The following is a 20,081-nucleotide window of genomic DNA, read 5'->3' on the forward strand; positions in this document are numbered from 1 at the left end:
GAGAGGGCGGTTTGATATCTTTTTGTCCCTCCTGAGCTCCTGTAGTTCTCCTGGGTTGTGTAGCCCCTCCCTTCTCCCCTCACAGAAAAGTTCCACATGTTGAAGGTGAGTCTTGCTCGGACGGTCCCACCGACCTTTTCCTTGTTTTTCGGTAGAAATTAGGTCTTTAATTAATGAATGTGTGTACCAAGAATGTGAATATGTTTACCTGTGTTGTCCTTTAGTTTTAAGTTCAGATTACAGGTAACATTACATCGCTAACATTGGCGCCAAACGGCCGCTCTTTGTTGTATGAGACTTGTTCAGTGTGTGCGTGCGTGCGTGTGTGAGACTTGTTCAGTGCGTGCGTGCGTGCGTGTGTGCCTACATGTGTCGGTAATGAGACTTGTTCAGTGCGTGCGTGTGTGTGCCTACATGTGTAGGTAATGAGACTTGTTCAGTGTGTGTGTGCGTGCGTGCGTGTTTGTGTGTGCGTACGTATGTGTGTGTGCTTACGTGCGTAGGTAACAGTGTTATTCTATGTGTTTAGGCGTAAGCCAAAGAAAGACGGGATACCGACATTGTCTGATTGTCGCCCGCAGGTTTGTGGTTTTATTTTATTTCCTAAGGTGTTAACTATAGCAAATGTTGCATGTTTTGTTCTGCCACGGAATGGCGCTTAGAATATACATTTCAATATTTTACAGACTGTTTGTATCTGTCTTTTTCATTGTAAATGGTTAAAGATGTATATGTGACAGAAAAGTTCCACATGTTGAGGGCGTAAGCCAAAGAAAGACGGGATACCGACATTGTCTGATTGTCGCCCGCAGGTTGGAAGAAAAATAAATGAAGCTGAGAACAGTGGAAAAGTCTCATTGTGCCGACCCAGAACAGTTACACTGGTGCCGTGAACCTTCGGATCTTCAGATCGGCTTGATGCTCGTCGCCGCGGATGCTGCGCTGCTGACCTGATCTACGGTTGATGATTATTGTGTGGTCGGATCTCAAAACAGTGTGTTTGGGTACAGTGATCTATATATATTTTTTTCTTTCTCTTTTTTTTTCTCTCCCTCTTTTATTTTCAGTGGGTCGGTAACTTTCGGTAGTACATTATTTTTGTGCTAAAACACGTCTTATTTTTTTTCCAAGTCCGTTTGTTCCGGTATAATTACACAACGCAAGTACATATCATTATTGGCATCACGATGGATAAGTTTGTTACCCCTGTGTTATCAAGAGGAAGGGGGATTTTGTGTTCTGATTTCACTAATAGTAGGGAGGTGGGGCATTCCAGCATTGTAGCTGATGGGTGTACAAATAAGGGGTTGGGTCGAGGTTTGCTGTTCACTCCTGTTGACGAGTCCATGAGGGAGACACCTCACACTTCCACACCCAACAGTGATGTAGATGCCATCCACCACCTCACTGACATGGTAGGGCAGTTAGGTGCCCAAATTGGTGAATCCATTGTTGAAAAGCTAATGTCAGCTGGTGTTGTGAATATGCAGAGTGACTGTCAGAGTAGTCCTGCTGTGCAGAACACACACAATGGAGTTAGCAAGCATGATCTCCAGCATTTGACAGTTCAAGTTAAGTCAGATAAAGACCTCCAGACATTTAGAGGTGACAACACTGACAGGTATTCAGTGCAAGACTGGATTGTTATGACTAAGACTTACCTCAAGAGACACAATGTTATTATAGATGATCAGGCGGAGGAAATCTTGAACCATTTGATGGGCAAAGCCAGGGATGTAGTGCAGATTGCATTGCGTAGTGATCCTGGACTGAATGTTAGACAGAGACCTGAACTAATATACAATATCCTACTCCAGTATTTCAGTGATGCTCCGTCATGTCTCCCTCTTGCTGACTTTTATGCTACTCTGCCCAAGCACAGAGAGAACCCAGTAGACTACTGGATAAGACTGAACAAAGCAGCAGACCTGGCTCTTGAGGGTCTTCACAGACAAGGAAAATAATATATAAATATATATTATAAATATATTATAATATATAATATATTATAAATAACTCTTTGATGCAGTATTGAAATGGTAATATTATCTGATTGTTTTCCAGATGGCTCCTTCGTATGTGGTCGTTGAGTTCCTTGGTGAACGTTCAGTCGCTGTTGTCCCAACCATATGGACAAAAGATGATGGAAAGGTTTTTACTTTTTCTTAAAAGTACTGTGCATAGGCATAATATTGTAGCTTATTATTAATTATGTCATTCATCATGACTGAATTATTTTATCTTCAGAATACCTTCTGCTATTGGCCAAAGCCAAATCCTACCCACTCCAGAATCCGGAGAGCTGAGATTCCTGACAAAGAAGTCTGGGATAGGCTACCAATTCGGGTTTTCAGGAAAACATTGACTGGTAAGGGAATATTGTCAAAGTCATATCATGTATATCTTAAACAACATAATTCATATTGAGTCATCAGCATACTTTGAAATTTTGCAGAAGACTTTGACAAGGCCCTTCAATATGAAAAACAAGCTGAAATGTTTTCGAGCCCAGAGGAAGAAGAAATATCAACCAAACGGAGCCACATCACCCCTGAACGTTATAGAAACGATGAGGAAGATGTGTTTGATGCTGACGGTTAGTCACTTTTCAAAGACTGTTTACTTACAATACTCAAACACTACTTAGTGGTGCATACATTTTATTGTCTTTGTTGGTTTAGACGAAGAGGAAATTCGGCCAAAAAAGAAGTGCAGAAAAGAGAAATCACAGATCCTCATCCAGGCACCCCCACTGCCAGTGCTCCCACCATTGAACTTTCCAATCTCCAGCAAGTACCAGACCACTTCAGCCAGTACCAGCCAATACTACACCACTCCAAGGCATCCAGGCCGACCTCACAGCCCAGCGAGAAGCAGCACTTACAGGCTCAGTCCAGACAGGAATCATGCATCTAGCTCAAGCCAGTACCAAACCACTCCAGCCAGTATGAGTCAGTACCAGACCACTCCCAAGAAGCAGCAGGAATGCCCTTGAAAGTGAACGTTAGTTGGCTTTTTAACTGTTGATAGGTGGTGTTAAACAGGCTGTTACAACGGGCAGTAATACGAATTACCTCTTTGACTTTTGTTGTCTTTGCAGTTTTCCAGTTAAACATGAAAGTTCAAAAACTAGTTGAGAACCAGGGAGAAATTATGCGCATGCTGAGAGGGCTGGCAGCACAGTCTGTGGGGCCAGAAGCTGTGGATGTTCAAGATCTCATTGAGAAGCCTTTCGAGACTCTTGAGCAGCTTAAGACCTTCAGTGAACAGCTCGACACTGATCTTCTGCTCAGAAAGCAGCTGGTAATTAGTTTTAATTCCCCATTGCAAAATTATTTTGTTTAGTTATCAAAAAACATGTTCTAATCAAGTACAATATTGTTGTTTATTTATTTGTATAGGTGAAAGCTCTTACTGCTCTTGGTGGGCAGAATTTGGCAGACACAGTGAGGACAATGCTGAGGAAAATTGCCACAAACAAAGTCCTGGAGCAGCTTGGTCTCCGTGGAAAGACAGGCAAAGTGGCATTTGAGGACTTGCCCTTTTACAGAATAATAATAAGTAAGTGTTAATAATAGGTTTGCATCTTTGAACATGTTGTATGTATGCTCACAAGGTCGATCTAGCTGTTATTATTACGGTATTTATTCTAAAGGGAATTCTAAATTGTGCTGGTGATTCCAGAGGCATGCAGGGGTGTTCACAAACAGACGACCACAGCTGAAGTAGATTGTGAGCTTGGAGAGGTCCTGAAACTGGCCACTTTTTGAAAGGGAGGTTCAAAGTTTGAGGTACGGAGAATTATGATAAGATATCCCAATTTTGAATTCCATTTTATTGAAGTTCCACTGCTTTATCTCGACTCGTCTTGATTATTGTAATGCCCTGTATGTTGGCATTAGCCAGGCCTCCCTCGCCCGCCTGCAGCTCGTGCAGAACTCTGCTGCTCGTCTGCTAACACAGACCCGCAGACGTGAGCACATCACCCCTATTTTAGCGTCCCTTCACTGGCTCCCTGTGCGTTACCGAATCAATTTCAAACTCCTTTTATTTGTTTTTAAATGTCTAAACAACCTCGCGCCAACCTATCTCTCCGACCTCCTTCAGCCTTACTGCCCCACCCGATCCTTAAGATCAGCCGATCAGCTGCTGTTGACGGTCCCTGACACAAGGCTGAAGCTTAGAGGTGACAGAGCTTTCGCCGTTGCTGCTCCCAAGCTCTGGAACGACCTACCCCTGAGTGTTAGACAAGCCTCCTCTCTTCCTGTTTTTAAATCTCTCTTAAAAACATACTTTTATTCCATGGCTTTTAACACTGAGTGATATCCATCCTGCAATGGCGCCCCATAATACACCTGCTGTGATCCTGTTTTTATGTTTTTATGTTTTTATTAATTCTATTTTAATTATTTATTTTTTATCGTGTTCTGTTTGTGTTGTGTTGTGTTTGCTCGGTACTCGTTTTATCTGTTAACCTGTTCATTGTACAGCACTTTGGCTACCCCTGTGGTAAATTTTAAATGTGCTTTATAAATAAAGTTGATTTGATTTGATTTGATGTCTTTTGAATTTGCAATTATAACTACTTGCAGGAGAAGAGGAGGAATTAAGAGGAAGCGACGGCGAAGAAGGGCAAAGGGAGGTGTACAAAGGAAATGGACAGTGAGATGAGTGACCAGGTAAATGATAAAGTAATTATGCCAATGTTTTAAATCAATTCATGAAGATCCCAGTTCTGTGTTGAATTTGCAATTATAAACACTCGATTGTATTGTACATATGTCCCGGCAAGAAATCTGCGTTCAAAGAACTCCGGCTTATTATTGATACCCAGAGCCCAAAAAAAGTCTGCGGGCTATAGAGCGTTTTCTATTGGGGCTCCAGTACTATGGAATGCCCTCCCGGTAACAATTAGAGATGCTACCTCAGTAAAAGCATTTAAGTACCATCTTAAAACTCATTTGTATACTCTAGCCTTTAAATAGACCCCCCTTTTAGACCAGTTGATCTGCCGTTTCTTTTTTCTCCTCTGCTCCCCTCTTCCTTGCATTCGGTCTCCCCTAGAGGGGGGGTTACCCACATATGCGGTCCTCTCCAAGGTTTCTCATAGTCATTCACATTGACGTCCCACTGGGGTGAGTTTTCCCTTGCCCTTATGTGGGCTTTGTACCGAGGATGTCATTGTGGCTTGTGCAGCCCTTTGAGACACTTGTGATTTAGGGCTATATAAATAAACATTGCTTGATTGATTGATTGAAACACTTGCAGGAAGCGACGGCGAAGAAGGGCAAAGGGAGGTGTACAAAGGAATAGGACAGTGATATGAGTGACCAGGTAAATGATAAAGTAATTATGCCAATATTTTAAATCAATTCATGAAGATCCCAGTTCTGTGTTGAATTTGCAATTATAAACACTTGCAGGAAGCGACGGCGAAGAAGTGCAAAGGGAGGTGTACAAAGGGAATGGACAGTGAGATGAGTGACCAGGTAAATGATAAAGTAATTATGCCAATGTTTTAATTCAATTCATAAAGATCCCAGTTCTGTGTTGAATTTGCAATTATAAATACTTGCAGGAAGTGAAGAAGAAGAAAACAGGGAAAGGGAAAAGAACCAAGCAAACGCCAGTGAGACCAGTGAGCATTGAGCAGGTAAACAAGGAGTAAATTATGCCATGTTTTAATTGAATTCAATTCATCTACATTCCAGTGCTGTCTTTGTTGTATTTGTGAATATCTATAATTATTTACTTCCAGGAAGAGAACCAACAAGAAGGGGCAGGAGTACACTGACGCGCACGACCAAGACCACAGCATTCCATTTCTATTGTATTATAATTATCACTAATAAATAATTATTGTTGAATTTTCTGTTTGAGTGTCAGTCCTGACAAGATAGCACAAAAACAGACGAAAATACCACTGCATTCCATTTCTATTGTATTATAATTATCACTAATAAAGAATTATTGTTGAATTTTCTGTTTGTTATAGTCCTGGCAATATAGCACAAAAACAGACGTAAATACCATTGCATTCCATTTCTATTGTATTATAATTATCACTAATAAAGAATTATTGTTGAATTTTGTGTTTGAGTGTTAGTCCTGACAATATAGAGCAAAAACAGACGAAAATAGCATGTTCCTAAACAGTTCCCTAAACGTTCTTGCCAAACGTTCTTGGCTAACGTTCTGCTAACCAAGCAAGAACTCCACAACCTAACGTTCTTTGAACGTTACAAACTAACGTTCCCATAACAATGCCACTACGTTCTCCTAACGTTCTCATAACGTTCGCGTGTTACCTGGGTTCCTCCTATCCAGGAGATCGCAAAAAGCGCTGCCTGACCAGGGCTCAGAAAATTTGCAAAGACTCCTCCCACCCCCACCAAGGACTGTTTTCACTTCTGGACTCTAGAAAGAGGTTCCGCAGCCTCCGAAGCAGAACCTCCAGCTTCTTCCCTCAGGCCGTAAGACTCTTGAACGCATTATAATTAAATTATCCCCTCAACTCCCCTCAAAATGGATTAACTCGCTGGAATAAAAAAAAAAAACAATATAACATACACCCATAAACGTGGCGCATGTGGAAAAAGTGCAATATATTTATCTGCACAGTAATCTTTTTATTTATTTATATATATTTAAGTATATTTATTTATTTTATATGTATATTTATATATTATTTATATTTATTTATTTATATATGCACCTTATTGCTTTTTTATCCTGCACTACCATGAGCTTATGTAACGAAATTGTGTTATCTATGCTGTAAAGTTCAAATTTGAATGACAATTAAAAAAAAGTCTAAGTCTTTACCAGAATAATGATCTTTTGTAAGTTAGTTGTTTTTTTTACTCAATATGACAGTATAACTGTCATACTAAATATGACAGTTGTAAAAACATAACTCCAAAACCAAACAAGCAATCCGTCTAAAAATGCATGTAATATTCAATCTATGTGAGTTTTACCAGAATCAGGTATTTTGGTAAGGTTTACAATTACAAAAATTGGGTTTTACTCATGACAGTATACCTGCCACATTCAATTTGACATTTATTTAAACATAACTCCTAAACCACACATGCACAATGGCTAATAATACCTGGGGAAATGTCTCTTTGTGAGTTTTACTAGAAAAAATATATTGTGTAAGGTTTGTAAAGACACAAGTTAGTTTTTTTTACTCAATATAACAGTATAGCTGTCATACTATATATAAATAAATAAATAAATAAATGGGTTGTACTTGTATAGCGCTTTTCTACCTTCAAGGTACTCAAAGCGCTTTGACACTACTTCCACATTTACCCATTCACACACTGATGGAGGGAGCTGCCATGCAAGGCGCTAACCAGCACCCATCAGGAGCAAGGGTGAAGTGTCTTGTTCAGGACACAACGGACATGACGAGGTTGGTACTAGGTGGGGATTGAACCAGGGACCCTCGGGTCGCGCACGGCCATTCTTCCACTGCGCCAAACATTACTCCAAAACCAAACATGTATTATGTCTAAAAATGCCTGTAATATTGTATCTGTGTGAGTTTTACTAGAATCAGTTGTTTTTGTAAGGTTTTCAAATACCAAAATTAGGTTTTATTTACTTTGACAGTTATTTAAACATAACTCCTAAACAACAAATGCAAAATAGCTAATAATGCTTGGAGAGATGTATCGTTGTTATAGCGAGCCTGCTGACCAACAGCATAGCATCTCTGTCTGGACTGGAGCCTGCAGTGCCTCAGACTGGAAGTATCTCCAGAGAGTGGTGAGGACGGCGGAAAAGATCATCAGGACTTCTCTTCCTCCTATCCAGGAGATCGCAAAAAGTGCTGCCTGACCAGGGCTCAGAAAATTTGCAAAGACTCCTCCCACCCCCACCAAGGACAGTTTTCACTATGGACTCTAGAAAGAGGTTCCGCAGCCTCCGAAGCTTCTGTAGCAGCTTCTTCCCTCAGGCCGTAAGACTCTTGAACGCATCATAATTAAATTATATCCTCAACTCCCCTCAAAATGAATTAACTCGCTGGAATGAAAGAAACAATATAACATACACCCATAAACGTGGGCGCATGTGGAAAAAGTGCAATATATTTATCTGCACAGTAATCTATTTATCTATTTATATATATGTATATATATTTATTTATTATATATATATATATGCATATATATATATATATATATATATATATATATATATATATATATATATATATATATATATATATATATATATATATACATATATATAGTATTTATATATTATTTATATATATTTATGTACCGAAATATGCACCTTATTGCTTTTTTATCCTGCACTACGACATTTCGTTCTTATCTGTGCTGTAAAGTTCAAATTTGAATGACAATAAAAAGAAAGTCTAAGTCTAAGTCTTTACTAGAATAACGATCTTTTGTAAGGTTTGCAAAGACACAAGTTAGGTTTTTTTTTTACTCAATAGTAATATACAGTATAACTGTCATACTAAATATGAAAGTTGTATAATCAAAACTCCAAAACCAAACATGCAATCCGTCTAAAAATGCATGTAATATTGAATCTATGTGAGTTTTACCAGAATCAGGTATTTTGGTAAGGTTTACAATTACAAAAATTAAGTTTCACCCATAATGACAGTATAATTGCCACATTCAATTTGACATCTATTTAAACATAACTCCTAAACCACACATGCACAATGGCTATTAATGCCTGGAGAAATGTCTCTTTGTGAGTTTTACTGGAAAAAAAAATATTTCGTAATGTTTGTACCGACACAAGTTAGTTTTTTTTACTCAATATGACAGTGTTACTGTCATACTAAATATGAAAGTTATATAAACATAACTCCAAAACCAAACATGCATTATCTCTAAAAATGCCTGTAATTTTGTATCCATGTGAGTTTTACTAGAATCAGTTGTTTTTGTAAGGTTTGCAAATACAAAATATGGGTTTTACTCACAGTATACTGTCACACTCAATCTGACAGTTATTTAAACATAACTCCTAAACCACACATGCCAAATGGCTAATAATGCCTGGAGAAATGTCTCTTTGTGAGTTTTGCAGGAAAAAAAATATTTTGTAAGGTTTGTAAAGACACAAGTTAGTTTTTATTACTCAATATGACAGTATTACTGTAATACTAAATATGAAAGTTATATAAACACAACTCCAAAATCAAACATGCATCATGTCTAAAAATGCCTGCAATATTGCATCCATGTGAGTTTTACTAGAATCAGTTGTTTTTGTAAGGTTTTTGCAAATACAAAAATTAGGTTTTACTCACTATGACAGTTATTTAAACATAACTCCTAAACAACAAATGCAAAATGGCTATTAATGCCTGTAGATATGTATCTTTGTGAGTTTTACTAGAAAAAATATATTTTGTAAGTTAGTTTTTTTTTACTTAATATGACAGTATAACATCCATTTTCTTCCGCTTATCCGAGGTCCGGTTGCAGGGGCAGCAGCCTAAGCAGAGAAGCCGGACTTCCCTATCCCCAACCACTTCGTCCAGCTCTTCTCGGGGGATCCCGAGGCGTTCGACAGCCCAGCCGGGAGACATAGTCTTCCCAATGTGTCCTGGGTCTTCCCCGCGGCCTCCTGCCCGTCGGACTTGCCCTAATAAAAAAAGCAATACAAATGTATTCAAACACAACTCTAAACCAAACATGTAAAATGTCTAAAAATGCCTGTAATATTGAATCTATGTGAGTTTTACCAGAATCAGGTATTGTGGTAAGGTTAACATTTACAAAAATTAGGTTTTACTCATAATAACAGTATAACTGCCACATTCAATTTGACATTTATTTAAACATAACTCCTAAACCACATGTGCACAATGGCTAATAATGCCTGGAGAAATGTCTCTTTGTGAGTTTTACTGGTAAAAAAAAATATTTTTTAAGATTTCTACAGATACAAGTTAGTTTTTTTAATTCAATATGACAGTATTACTGTCATACAAAATATGAAAAATATATAAACATTACTCCAAAACCAAACATGCATTATGTCTAAAAATGCCCGTAATATTGTATCCATGTGAGTTTTAGTAGAATCATTTGTTTTCATATGGTTTGCAATTACAAAATATGGGTTTACTCACTATGACAGTATACTGTCACACTCAATCTGACGATTATTTAAACCTAAGTCCTAAACCACACATGCAAAATGGCTAATAATGCCTTGAGTTATGTATCTTTGTGAGTTTTACTAGAAAAAATATATTTTGTAATGTTTGCAAAGACCCAAGTTAGTTTTTTACTTAATATGACAGTATAACTGTCATACAAAATCCATCCATTTTCTTCCTGCTTATCCGAGGTCAGGTTGCGGGGGCAGCAGCCTAAGCAGAGAAGCCCAGACTTTCCTCTCCCCAGCCACTTTGTCCAGCTCTTCTCGGGGGATCCCGAGGCATTTACAGGCCAGCCAGGAGACATAAATAGATAGATACATAGATAGTACTTTATTGATTCCTTCAGGAGAGTTCCCTCAGGAAAATTTAAATTCCAGCAGTAGTGTACAAAATTGTAAAAAGTGAAAAGTAAATAATGGGGGTATAAATTGAAACAAAATAGAAACATATTACAATAGAATAAAAATAAAAAGCAACAATGAGAATAAAAATATAACAGTAAAATAAGAATATAACAAGAGAAACTAGGCAGTAGTGACCATGTTTTGAAAAAATATTGCACTCTTATTGATTTGCATCCCCTGTCATCCTAGTAGCCCCCCTCCCCCCAGAGAAAAGTTGTACAGTCTAATGGCGTGTGGGACAAAGGACAGCCGCCTCAGGAAGTACAGCTCTGTCCTTTCCTGTACAAGTGGTCTGTGTTAATAGTCCAGTCCAGCTTATTGTCCACCCACACCCCAAGGTACTTGAATGATAGTCTTCCCAATGTGCCCTGGGTCTTCCCCGTGGCCTCCTGCCGGTCGGCCTTGCCCTAACGAAAATAGCAATAAAAAATGTATTCAAACACAACTCCTAAACCAAACATGTAAAATGTCTAAAAATGCCTGTAAAATTGAATCTATGTTTTACTAGAATCAGTTGTTTTTATAAGGTTTGCAAATACAAAATTAAGTTTTACACATAATGGCAGTATAACTGCCACACTCAATATGACAGTTATTTAAACATAATTCCTAAACCACACATGAAAAATGTCTAATAATGCGTGAAGAAATGTATCTTTGTGATTTTTATTAGAAACGTTTTCTTTTGTGAGGTTTGCAAAGACACAAGTTAGTTTTTTTTACTCAATATGACAGTGTAACTGCCACACTCACTATGACAGTTATTTAAACATAACTCCTAAACTCATACTTGCCAACATTGAGACCTCCGATTTCAGGAGGTGGGGGTGGGGAAGGCATGGTCGGGGGTGGGGTGGAGGCGTGGTTGGGGGTGTGGTTAAGAGGGGAGGAGTATATTTAGAGCTAGAATTCACCAAGTCAAGTATTTCACATATATATATATATACATATATATATATATATATATATATATATATATATATATATATATATATATATATATATATATGTATGTATATATATATATATATATATATATATATATATATATATATATATTTATATATATATATATACACACTTATATTAAAAAAACTTGACTTTCAGTGAATTCTAGCTATATATATATATATATATATATATATATATATATATATGTATGTGTGGGGAAAAAAATCACAAGACTACTTCATATCTACAGGCCTGTTTCATGAGGGGTTCCCTCAATCATCAGGAGATATAAGACATATATATATATATATATATATATATATATATATATATATATATATATATATATATATATATATATATATATATATATATATAAAATAAATACTTGAATTTCAGTTTTCATTTATTTACACATATATACACACATAACACTCATCTACTCATTGTTGAGTCAAGGGTTGAATTGTCCATCCTTGTTCTATTCTCTGTCACTATTTTTATAACCATGCTGAACACCCTCTCTGATGATGCATTGCTGTGTGGCACGCACAAAAGTGCTTTCATCAAATGCACGAGAGTCTGGAATTTTCCATCCCTCCTGAGCATGGCCAAAAACCGGTCAATCTTTGCTTCCTGAGGAAAAGCACTTGGTATTCCACTACTTCTTCCCGGAGGCTATCCAGGTCCAATCGCAGCTGCGGCTTGGAACTTATAAGCGTGTTTCTTCATCTTACTCGTCGTCGGCGTCGCCATGGCTGTATCTTCCGCGTTCTTCTGCTTTGTCTCCTTGTTGTGTGCGCAGTTGTGCACTGCACTCTCTAAAAGCCCTGGATGTTATTGTCACATATGCATGTACAGTAGATGGCAGTATTGCCCTGTTTAAAGAGTGTCACAACATTGCTGTTTACGGCAGACAAACTGCTTTACGGTAGACGAAAACGTGACTGCTGTTGTTTTGTGTTGTTACCGCGCTGGGAGGACGTTAATGAAACTACCTAACAATAAACCCACATAAGAAACCAAGAACTCGCCCTCGATCATTCTACAGTTATAATGTGATTGGGCAGGCATGCTGTTTATATCGTGGGAAAGCAGACGTGAATACAGGCTGTCCTCACTCAGATCAGCCTGAATTTCGGGAGATTTTCGGGAGAAAATTTGTCCCGGGAGGTTTTCGGGAGAGGCGCTGAATTTCGGGAGTCTCCTGGAAAATCCAGGAGTATTGGCAAGTATGCCTAAACTACACATAAAAAATGGCTAATAATGCCTGAAATAAGGCATTCTTGTGAGTTTTACTCGAAACATATGCTTTTTTAAGGCTTTCAAACACAAAAAGTATTGGGTTTCCTCTATATGACAGTAAAGTTCTTAAAATCCTGAGATAATGCGAAATAAGCAAAAACAATGTATTCCATCATAATTCCTACACCAAATAAGCAAAATGTCTAAAAATGCCTGTAATATTGAATCTGTGTGAGTTTTACTAAAATCAGTTGTTTTGGTAAGGTTTACAAATACAAAAATGAGGTTTTACTCTTTATGACAGTTATTTAAACATAACTCCTCCATCCAGCCATCCATTTTCTTCCGCTTATCCGAGGTCGGTCGCGGGGGCTGCAGCCTAAGCAGGGAAGCCCAGACTTTCCTCTCCCCAGCCACTTCGTCCAGCTCCTCCCGGGGGATCCTGGGGCGTTCCCAGGCCAGCCGGGAGAGATAAGCTTCCCGTTTCCTGGGTCTTCCTGGGCCTCCTACCGGTCGGACGTGCCCGAAACACCTCCCTAGGGAGGCGTTCGGGTGGCATCCTGACCAGATGCCCGAACCACCTCATCTGGCTCCTCTCGAAATGGAGGAGCAATGGCTTTACTTTGAGCTCCTCCCGGATGACATAGCTTCTCACCCTATCTCTAAGGGAGAGCCCCGCCACCCGGCGGAGGAAACTCATTTCGGCCGCTTGTACCCGTGATTTTGTCCTTTCGGCCATGACACAAAGCTCATGACCATAGGTGAGGATGGGAACGTAGATCGACCGGTAAATCGAGAGCTTTGCCTTCCGGCTCAGCTCCTTCTTCACCACAACGGATCAATACAGCGTCCGCATTACTGAAGACGCCGCACCGTTCCGCCTGTCGATCTCACGATCCACTCTTCCCTCACTCGTGAACAAGACTCTGAGGTCCTTGAACTCCTCCACTTGGGGCAAGATCTCCTCCCCAACCCGGAGATGGCACTCCACCCTTTTCCGGGCGAGAACCATGGACTCGGACTTGGAGGTGCTGATTCACATCCCAGTCACTTCACACTCGTCTGCGAACCGATCCAGTGAGGGCTGAAGATCTTGGCCAGATGAAGCCATCAGGACCACATCATCTGCAAATAGCACAGACCTAATCCTGCAGACACCAAACCGGATCCCCTCAACGCCCTGACTGCGCCTAGAAATTCTGTCCATAAAGGTTATGAACAGAATCGGTGACAGAGGGCAGCCTTGGCAGAGTCCAACCCTCACTGGAAACGGGTCCGACTTACTGCCGGCAATGCGGACCAAGCTCTGACTCTTGTAAAGGGAGCGAACCGCCACAATAAGACAGTCCGTTACCCCATACTCTAAGCACTCCCCACAGGACTTCCAGGGGTAAATGGTCGAATGCCTTCTCCAAGTCCATAAAGCACATGTAGACTGGTTGGGCAAACTCCCATGCACCCTCAAGGACCCTGCCGAGAGTATAAAGCTGGTCCGCAGTTCCACGACCAGGACGTAAACCACACTGTTCCTCCTGAATCCGAGGTTCGACTATCCGGCGTAGCCTCTTCTCCAGTACACATGAATAGACCTTACCGGGAAGACTGAGGAGTGTGATCTCACGATAGTTGAAACACACCCTCTGGTTCCCCTTCTTAAAGAGAGGAACCACCACCCCGGTCTCCCAATCCAGAAGTACCGCCCCCGATGTCCACGCGATGTTGCAGAGTCTTGTCAACCACGACAGCCCCACAGCATCCAGAGCCTTAAGGAACTCCGGACGGATCTCATCCACCCCCAGGGCGTTGCCATTGAGGAGCTTTTTAACTACCTTGGCATCCTCATCCCCAGAAATAGGAGAGCCCACCACAGACTCCCCAGGCACTGCTTCCTCATAGGAAGACATGTTGGTGGGATTAAGGAGGTCTTCGAAGTATTCCCTCCACCGATCAATAACAGCTGCAGTAGAGGTCAGCAGCGCACCATCCTCACCATACACGGTGTTACAGTGCACTGCTGCCCCCCCTTGAGCCGGCGGCTGGTGGTCCAGAATCGCTTCGAAGCCGTCTGGAAGTCGTTTTCCATGGCTTCTCCAAACTCCTCCCATGTCCGAGTTTTTGCCTCTGCGACCGCTGAAGCCACACTTCGCTTGGCCTGTCGGCTGCCTCTGGAGTCCCATGAGCCAAAAGGACCCGATAGGCTCTTTCTTCAGCTTGACGGCATCCCTCACTGCTGGTGTCCACCAGCGGGTTCTAGGATTACCGCCACGACAGGCACCAAACTCCTTGCGGCCACAGCTCCAATCAGCCGGCTCGACAAGAGAGGCACGGAACATGGTCCACTCAGACTCAATGTCCAGCGCCTCCCTCGTGACATGTTCAAAGTTCTTCCGGAGGCGTTCCCAGCAAACCCTCACAATGCGTTTGGGCCTGCCAGGTCTGTCAGGCATCCTCCCCCACCATCGCAGCCAACTCACCACCAGGTGGTGATCGGTAGAAAGCTCGGCCCCTCTCTTCACCCGAGTGTCCAAAACATGAGACCGCAAATCCGATGACACAACTACAAAATCGATCATGGAACTGCGGCCTAGGGTGTCCTGGTGCCAAGTGCACATATGGACACCCTTATGTTTGAACTTGGTGTTTGTTATTGACAATCTGTGACGAGCACAAAAGTCCAATAACAAAACACCACTCGGGTTCAGATCCGGGCGGCCATTCTTCCCAATCACGCCTCTCCAGGTTTCACTGTTGTTGCCAAGATGAGCGTTGAAGGCCCCCAGTAGAACGAGGGAATCACCCGGTGGAGCACTTTCCAGTACTCCCTCGAGTGAATCCAAAAAGGGTGGGTACTCTGAGCTGCCGTTTGGCGCGTAAGGCCAAACAACAGTCAGGACCCGTCCCCCCACCCGAAGGCGGAGGAAAGCTACCCACTGGTCCACTGGGTTGAACTCCAACGTGCAGGCTTTGAGCCGGGGGGCAACAAGAATTGCCACCCGAGCCCGTCGTCTCTCAATGCAAGCATTATAACTCCAAAACAACAAATGCTAATAATGCTTGGAAAAATGTATCTTTGTTAGTTTTACTAGAATAATAATCTTTTGTAAGGTTTGCAGACACAAGTTGTTTTTTTTTACTCAATATGACAGTATAACTGTCATACTAAATATGAAAGTTGTATAAACATATCTCCAAAACCAAACATGCAATCCATCTAAAGATGCCTGTAATATTGAATCTATGAAAAACAGTTTTTTTTACTCAATATGACAGTATAACTGTCATACTAAATCCATCCATTTTCTTCCGCTTATCCGAGGTCGGGTTGCGGGGGAAGCAGCTTAAGCAGAGAAGCCCAGACTTCCCTCTCCCCAGCCACTTTGTCCAGCTCTTCTCGGGGGATCCCGAGGCGTTCCCAGGCCAGCCTGAGACATAGTCTTCCCAATGTGTCCTGGGTCTTCCCCGTGGCCTCCTGCCGATCGGACTTGCCCAAACGAAAAAAGCAATAAAAATGTATTCAAACATGTGAAATGTCTAAAAATGCCTGTAATATTGAATCTATGTGAGTTTTACTAGAATCAGTTGTTTTTGTAAGGTTTGCAAATACAAAAATTTGGTTTTACACATAATAACAGTATAACTGCCACATTCAATATGACAGTTATTTAAACATATTTCCTAAACCACACATGAAAAATGTCTAATAATGCCTGGAAAAAATTATTTTTGTGAGTTTTACTGGAAAAACATAGTTTGTAATGTTTGTAAAGACACAAGTTAGTTTTACTCAAGATGACAGTATAACTGTCATAATACATATGAAAGTTATATAAACATAATTCCAAAACCAAACATGCATTACCTGTAAAATTGTATCCATGTGAGTTTTACTAGAATCATTTTTTGTTGTCGTTACTAAATCCATCCATTTTCTTCCGCTTAACCGAGGTCGGGTTGCGGGGGCAGCAGCCTAAACAGAGAAGCCCAGACTTCCCTCTCCCCAGCCACTTCTTCCAGCTCTTCTTGGGGGATCCTGAGGCGTTCCCAGGCCAGCCGGGAGACATAATCTTCCCAATGTGTCCTGGGTCTTCCCCGTGGCCTCCTGCCGGTCGGACTTGCCCTAAACACCTCCCTCGGGAGGCGTTCGGGTGGCATCCTGAGCAGATGCCCGAACCACCTCATCTGGCTCCTCTCAATGTGGAGGAGCAGCGCTTTACTCTGAGTTCCTCCCGGATGACAGAGCTTCTTATCCTATCTCTAAGGGAGAGACCCGCCACCCGGCGGAGGAAACTCAATTTGGCCGCTTGTCTTTTCGGTCATAACCATGACCATGGGTGCAGGATGGGAATGTAGATCGACCGGTAAATTTAGAGCTTTTAATTCTGGCTCAGCTCCTTCTTCACCACAATGGATCGATATAGCGTCCTCATTACTGAAGACGCCGCACCGATCCGCCTGTGGCTCTCATGATCCACTCTTCCCTCACTCGTGAACAAGACTCCTAGGTACTTGAACTCCTCCACTTGGGGCCATCTAGTATGTGCCATCGCCTCCTCAACCTGGAAATGGCACCCCACCCTTTACCGGGCGAGAACCATGGACTCGGACTTGGAGGTGCTGATTCTCATCCCAGTCGCTTCATACTCGGCCATCCAATGAGAGCTGGAGATCCTGGCCAGTTGAAGCCATCAGAACCACATCAACTGCAAAAAGCAGAGACCTAATCCTGCAACCACCAAACCGGATCCCCTCAACGCCATGACTGCAATTCTGTCCATAAAAGTTAACAACAGAATCGGTGACAAACGGCAGCCTAAGCGGACCAAGGCTGCCCTACACCGATCATACAGGGAGCGACCCGCCACAATCAGACAGTCCGATACCCCATACTCTTGTCTTTGAGCCGGGGGAACAACAAGAATTGCCACCCCAGCCTCTCATTGCTTGCAACGCCATAGTGGAAGAGAGTCCAGCCCCTCTCGAGAGAACAGGTTCCTGTGCGTCGAAGTGAGTCCAACTATATCTAGCCGGAACTTTTCCACCTCGCACACCACCTCAGGCTCCTTCCCTCCCAGCGAGGTGACATTTCACGTCAGAAGAGCTAGCTTATGTAGCCGATGATCGGACCGCCAAGTGCCCTGCCTTCGGCTGCCGCTCAGCTCACACTGCACCCGACCTCTATAACCCAGCCCATGAGTGGTGAGCCCATTGGAGGAGGGAACCACGTTGCTTCATTGAGCTGAGCCAGCCAACAGGCGCTCGCCATCGTGCCCCACCTCTGGGCCTGGCTCCACAGGGGAGCCACGGTGACCCGCGTCCGGGCGAGGAAAAATCTAGGACCTCGATTTGTACTTTTCATAAAGGTCTTTGAGCTGCTCTTTGTCTGATCCCTCACCTAGGACCTATTTGTCTTGGGAGAGCCTACAAGGGGGCATAGAAGCCCACAGACAGCATAGCTCCTAGGATCAGTGGGACACGCAAACTCCTCTACCACGATAAGGTGGCGCCTCAGAAAGGAGGTTATATAAACATAACTCCAAAACCAAACTTGCATTATGTCTAAAAATGCCTAAAATATTGTATCTGTGTGACTTTTACTAGAATGGGTTGTTTTTGTAAGGTTTGTAAATACAAACATTTGGTTTTACTCACTATGGTAAATGGGTTATACTTGTATAGCGCTTTTCTAGCTTCAAGGTACACAAAGCGCTTTGACACTATTTTTCCATTCATCCATTCACACACACATTCACACGGGAGCTGGCATGCAAGGCCCTAACCACAACCCATCAGGAGCAAGGGTAAAGTGTCTCCCTCAAGGACACAACGGACGTGACGAGGTTGGTAGAAGGTGGGGATCGAACCAAGAACCCTCAGGTTGCTGGAACGGCCACTCTCCCAACTGCGCCACGCCTTCCCCATGTATACTGTCTCTGTCTCTGTATCTGACAGTTATTTAAACATAACTCCGAAACCACACATGCAAAATGGCTAATAAGAGAAATGTATCTTTGTGAGTTTTACTGGAAAAAAATATTTTGTAAGGTTTGCAAAGACACAAGTCTTTTTTTTTTACTTAATATGACAGTATAACTGTCATACTAAATATGAAAAGTTATAAACCTAACTCCAAAACCAAACCTGCATTATGTCTAAAAATGCCTGTAATATTGTATCTTTGTGAATTTTACTAGAATCAGGAGGTTTATAAGCTTTAAAAATACAAAAATTAGGTTTTACTCATAATAACTGTATAACTGCCACACGCAATATGACAGTTATTTAAAAACTCCTAATCCACACAAGCAAAATGGCTATTGATGCCTGAAATAATGCATCCTTGGGAGTTTTACTCAAAACATATGCTTTTTTAAATCTTGCAAACACAAAAAGTAGTTTTTTACTCAATATGACAGTAATGTTCTTAAAATCCTGAGATAATACGAAAAAAGCAAAAAAAAAATGTATTCCATTATAATTCCTAAACCAAACATGCAAAATGTGTAAAAATGCCTGTAATATTGAATCAATGTATGTTTTGCAATTAGAAAAATTAGGTTTTTTTCACCATGACAATGTACACTCAACATGACAGTAAATTAAACATAACTCCTAAACTGAACATAAAAATGAGCTAATATTGCCTGAAATAATGCATTCTTGTGAGTTTTACTCGAAACATATGCTTTTTTAAGGCTTGCAAACACAAAAAGTAGTTTTTTACTCAATATGAAAGTAATGTTCTTAAAATTCTGAGATAATGCGAAAAAAGCAGTAAAAATGTATTCCAACATAATTCCTAAACCAACAATGCAAAATCTCTTGCCTGTAATATTATATCCATGTGAGTTTTGCTAGAATCAGTTGTTTTAGTAAGGTTTGCAAAAACAAAAGTTAGGTTTTACTCTTTAGGAAAGTAAACTGTCACACTCAATATGACAGTTTTTTAATCATAACTCCTAAACTACTAATGCAAAATGGCTAATAATGTTTGAAATAATGGATCCTTGGGAGTTTTCCTCGAAACATGTGCTTTTTTAAGGCTTGCAAACACAAAAAGTCTTTTTTTACTCAATATGACAGTAATGTTCTTAAAATCCTGAGATAATGCGAAAAAAGCAATAAAAATGTATTCAATCATAATTTCTAAACTAAACATGCAAAATGTGTAAAAATGCCTGTTATATTGAATCCGTGTGAGTTTTACTAGAATCAGTTGTTTTAGAAAGGTTTGCAAAAACAAAAATTAGGTTTTACTCTTTATGAATGTAAACTGTCACACTCAATATGACATGTATTTAATCATAACACCT

General features: G+C 41.0%; 1 protein-coding gene across 2 annotated transcripts; it reads left to right on the forward strand.

The window, feature by feature from the left end:
* Window positions 1-718: 718 nt before the first annotated feature.
* On the forward strand, window positions 719-5,867 carry LOC133579703 (uncharacterized). Of its 2 annotated transcripts, none has more exons than XM_072912738.1 (13): window positions 719-1,004; window positions 2,065-2,151; window positions 2,248-2,368; window positions 2,456-2,596; window positions 2,682-3,003; window positions 3,101-3,303; window positions 3,402-3,561; window positions 3,656-3,791; window positions 4,593-4,679; window positions 5,269-5,334; window positions 5,424-5,489; window positions 5,579-5,653; window positions 5,759-5,867. In XM_072912738.1, exons 2-5 carry the CDS (start codon window positions 2,065-2,067, stop codon window positions 2,993-2,995), a joined length of 663 nt encoding a protein of 220 aa, XP_072768839.1. In that variant the 5' UTR covers window positions 719-1,004; the 3' UTR covers window positions 2,996-3,003; window positions 3,101-3,303; window positions 3,402-3,561; window positions 3,656-3,791; window positions 4,593-4,679; window positions 5,269-5,334; window positions 5,424-5,489; window positions 5,579-5,653; window positions 5,759-5,867. The 2 variants fall into 2 exon arrangements, with proteins under 2 accessions (XP_072768839.1, XP_072768838.1); XM_072912737.1 differs by having other exon boundaries at window positions 3,685-3,791.
* Window positions 5,868-20,081: the final 14,214 nt, after the last annotated feature.

Source organism: Nerophis lumbriciformis, unplaced genomic scaffold (genome assembly GCF_033978685.3).
Source record: "Nerophis lumbriciformis unplaced genomic scaffold, RoL_Nlum_v2.1 HiC_scaffold_47, whole genome shotgun sequence".
Lineage (NCBI taxonomy): Eukaryota > Metazoa > Chordata > Actinopteri > Syngnathiformes > Syngnathidae > Nerophis > Nerophis lumbriciformis.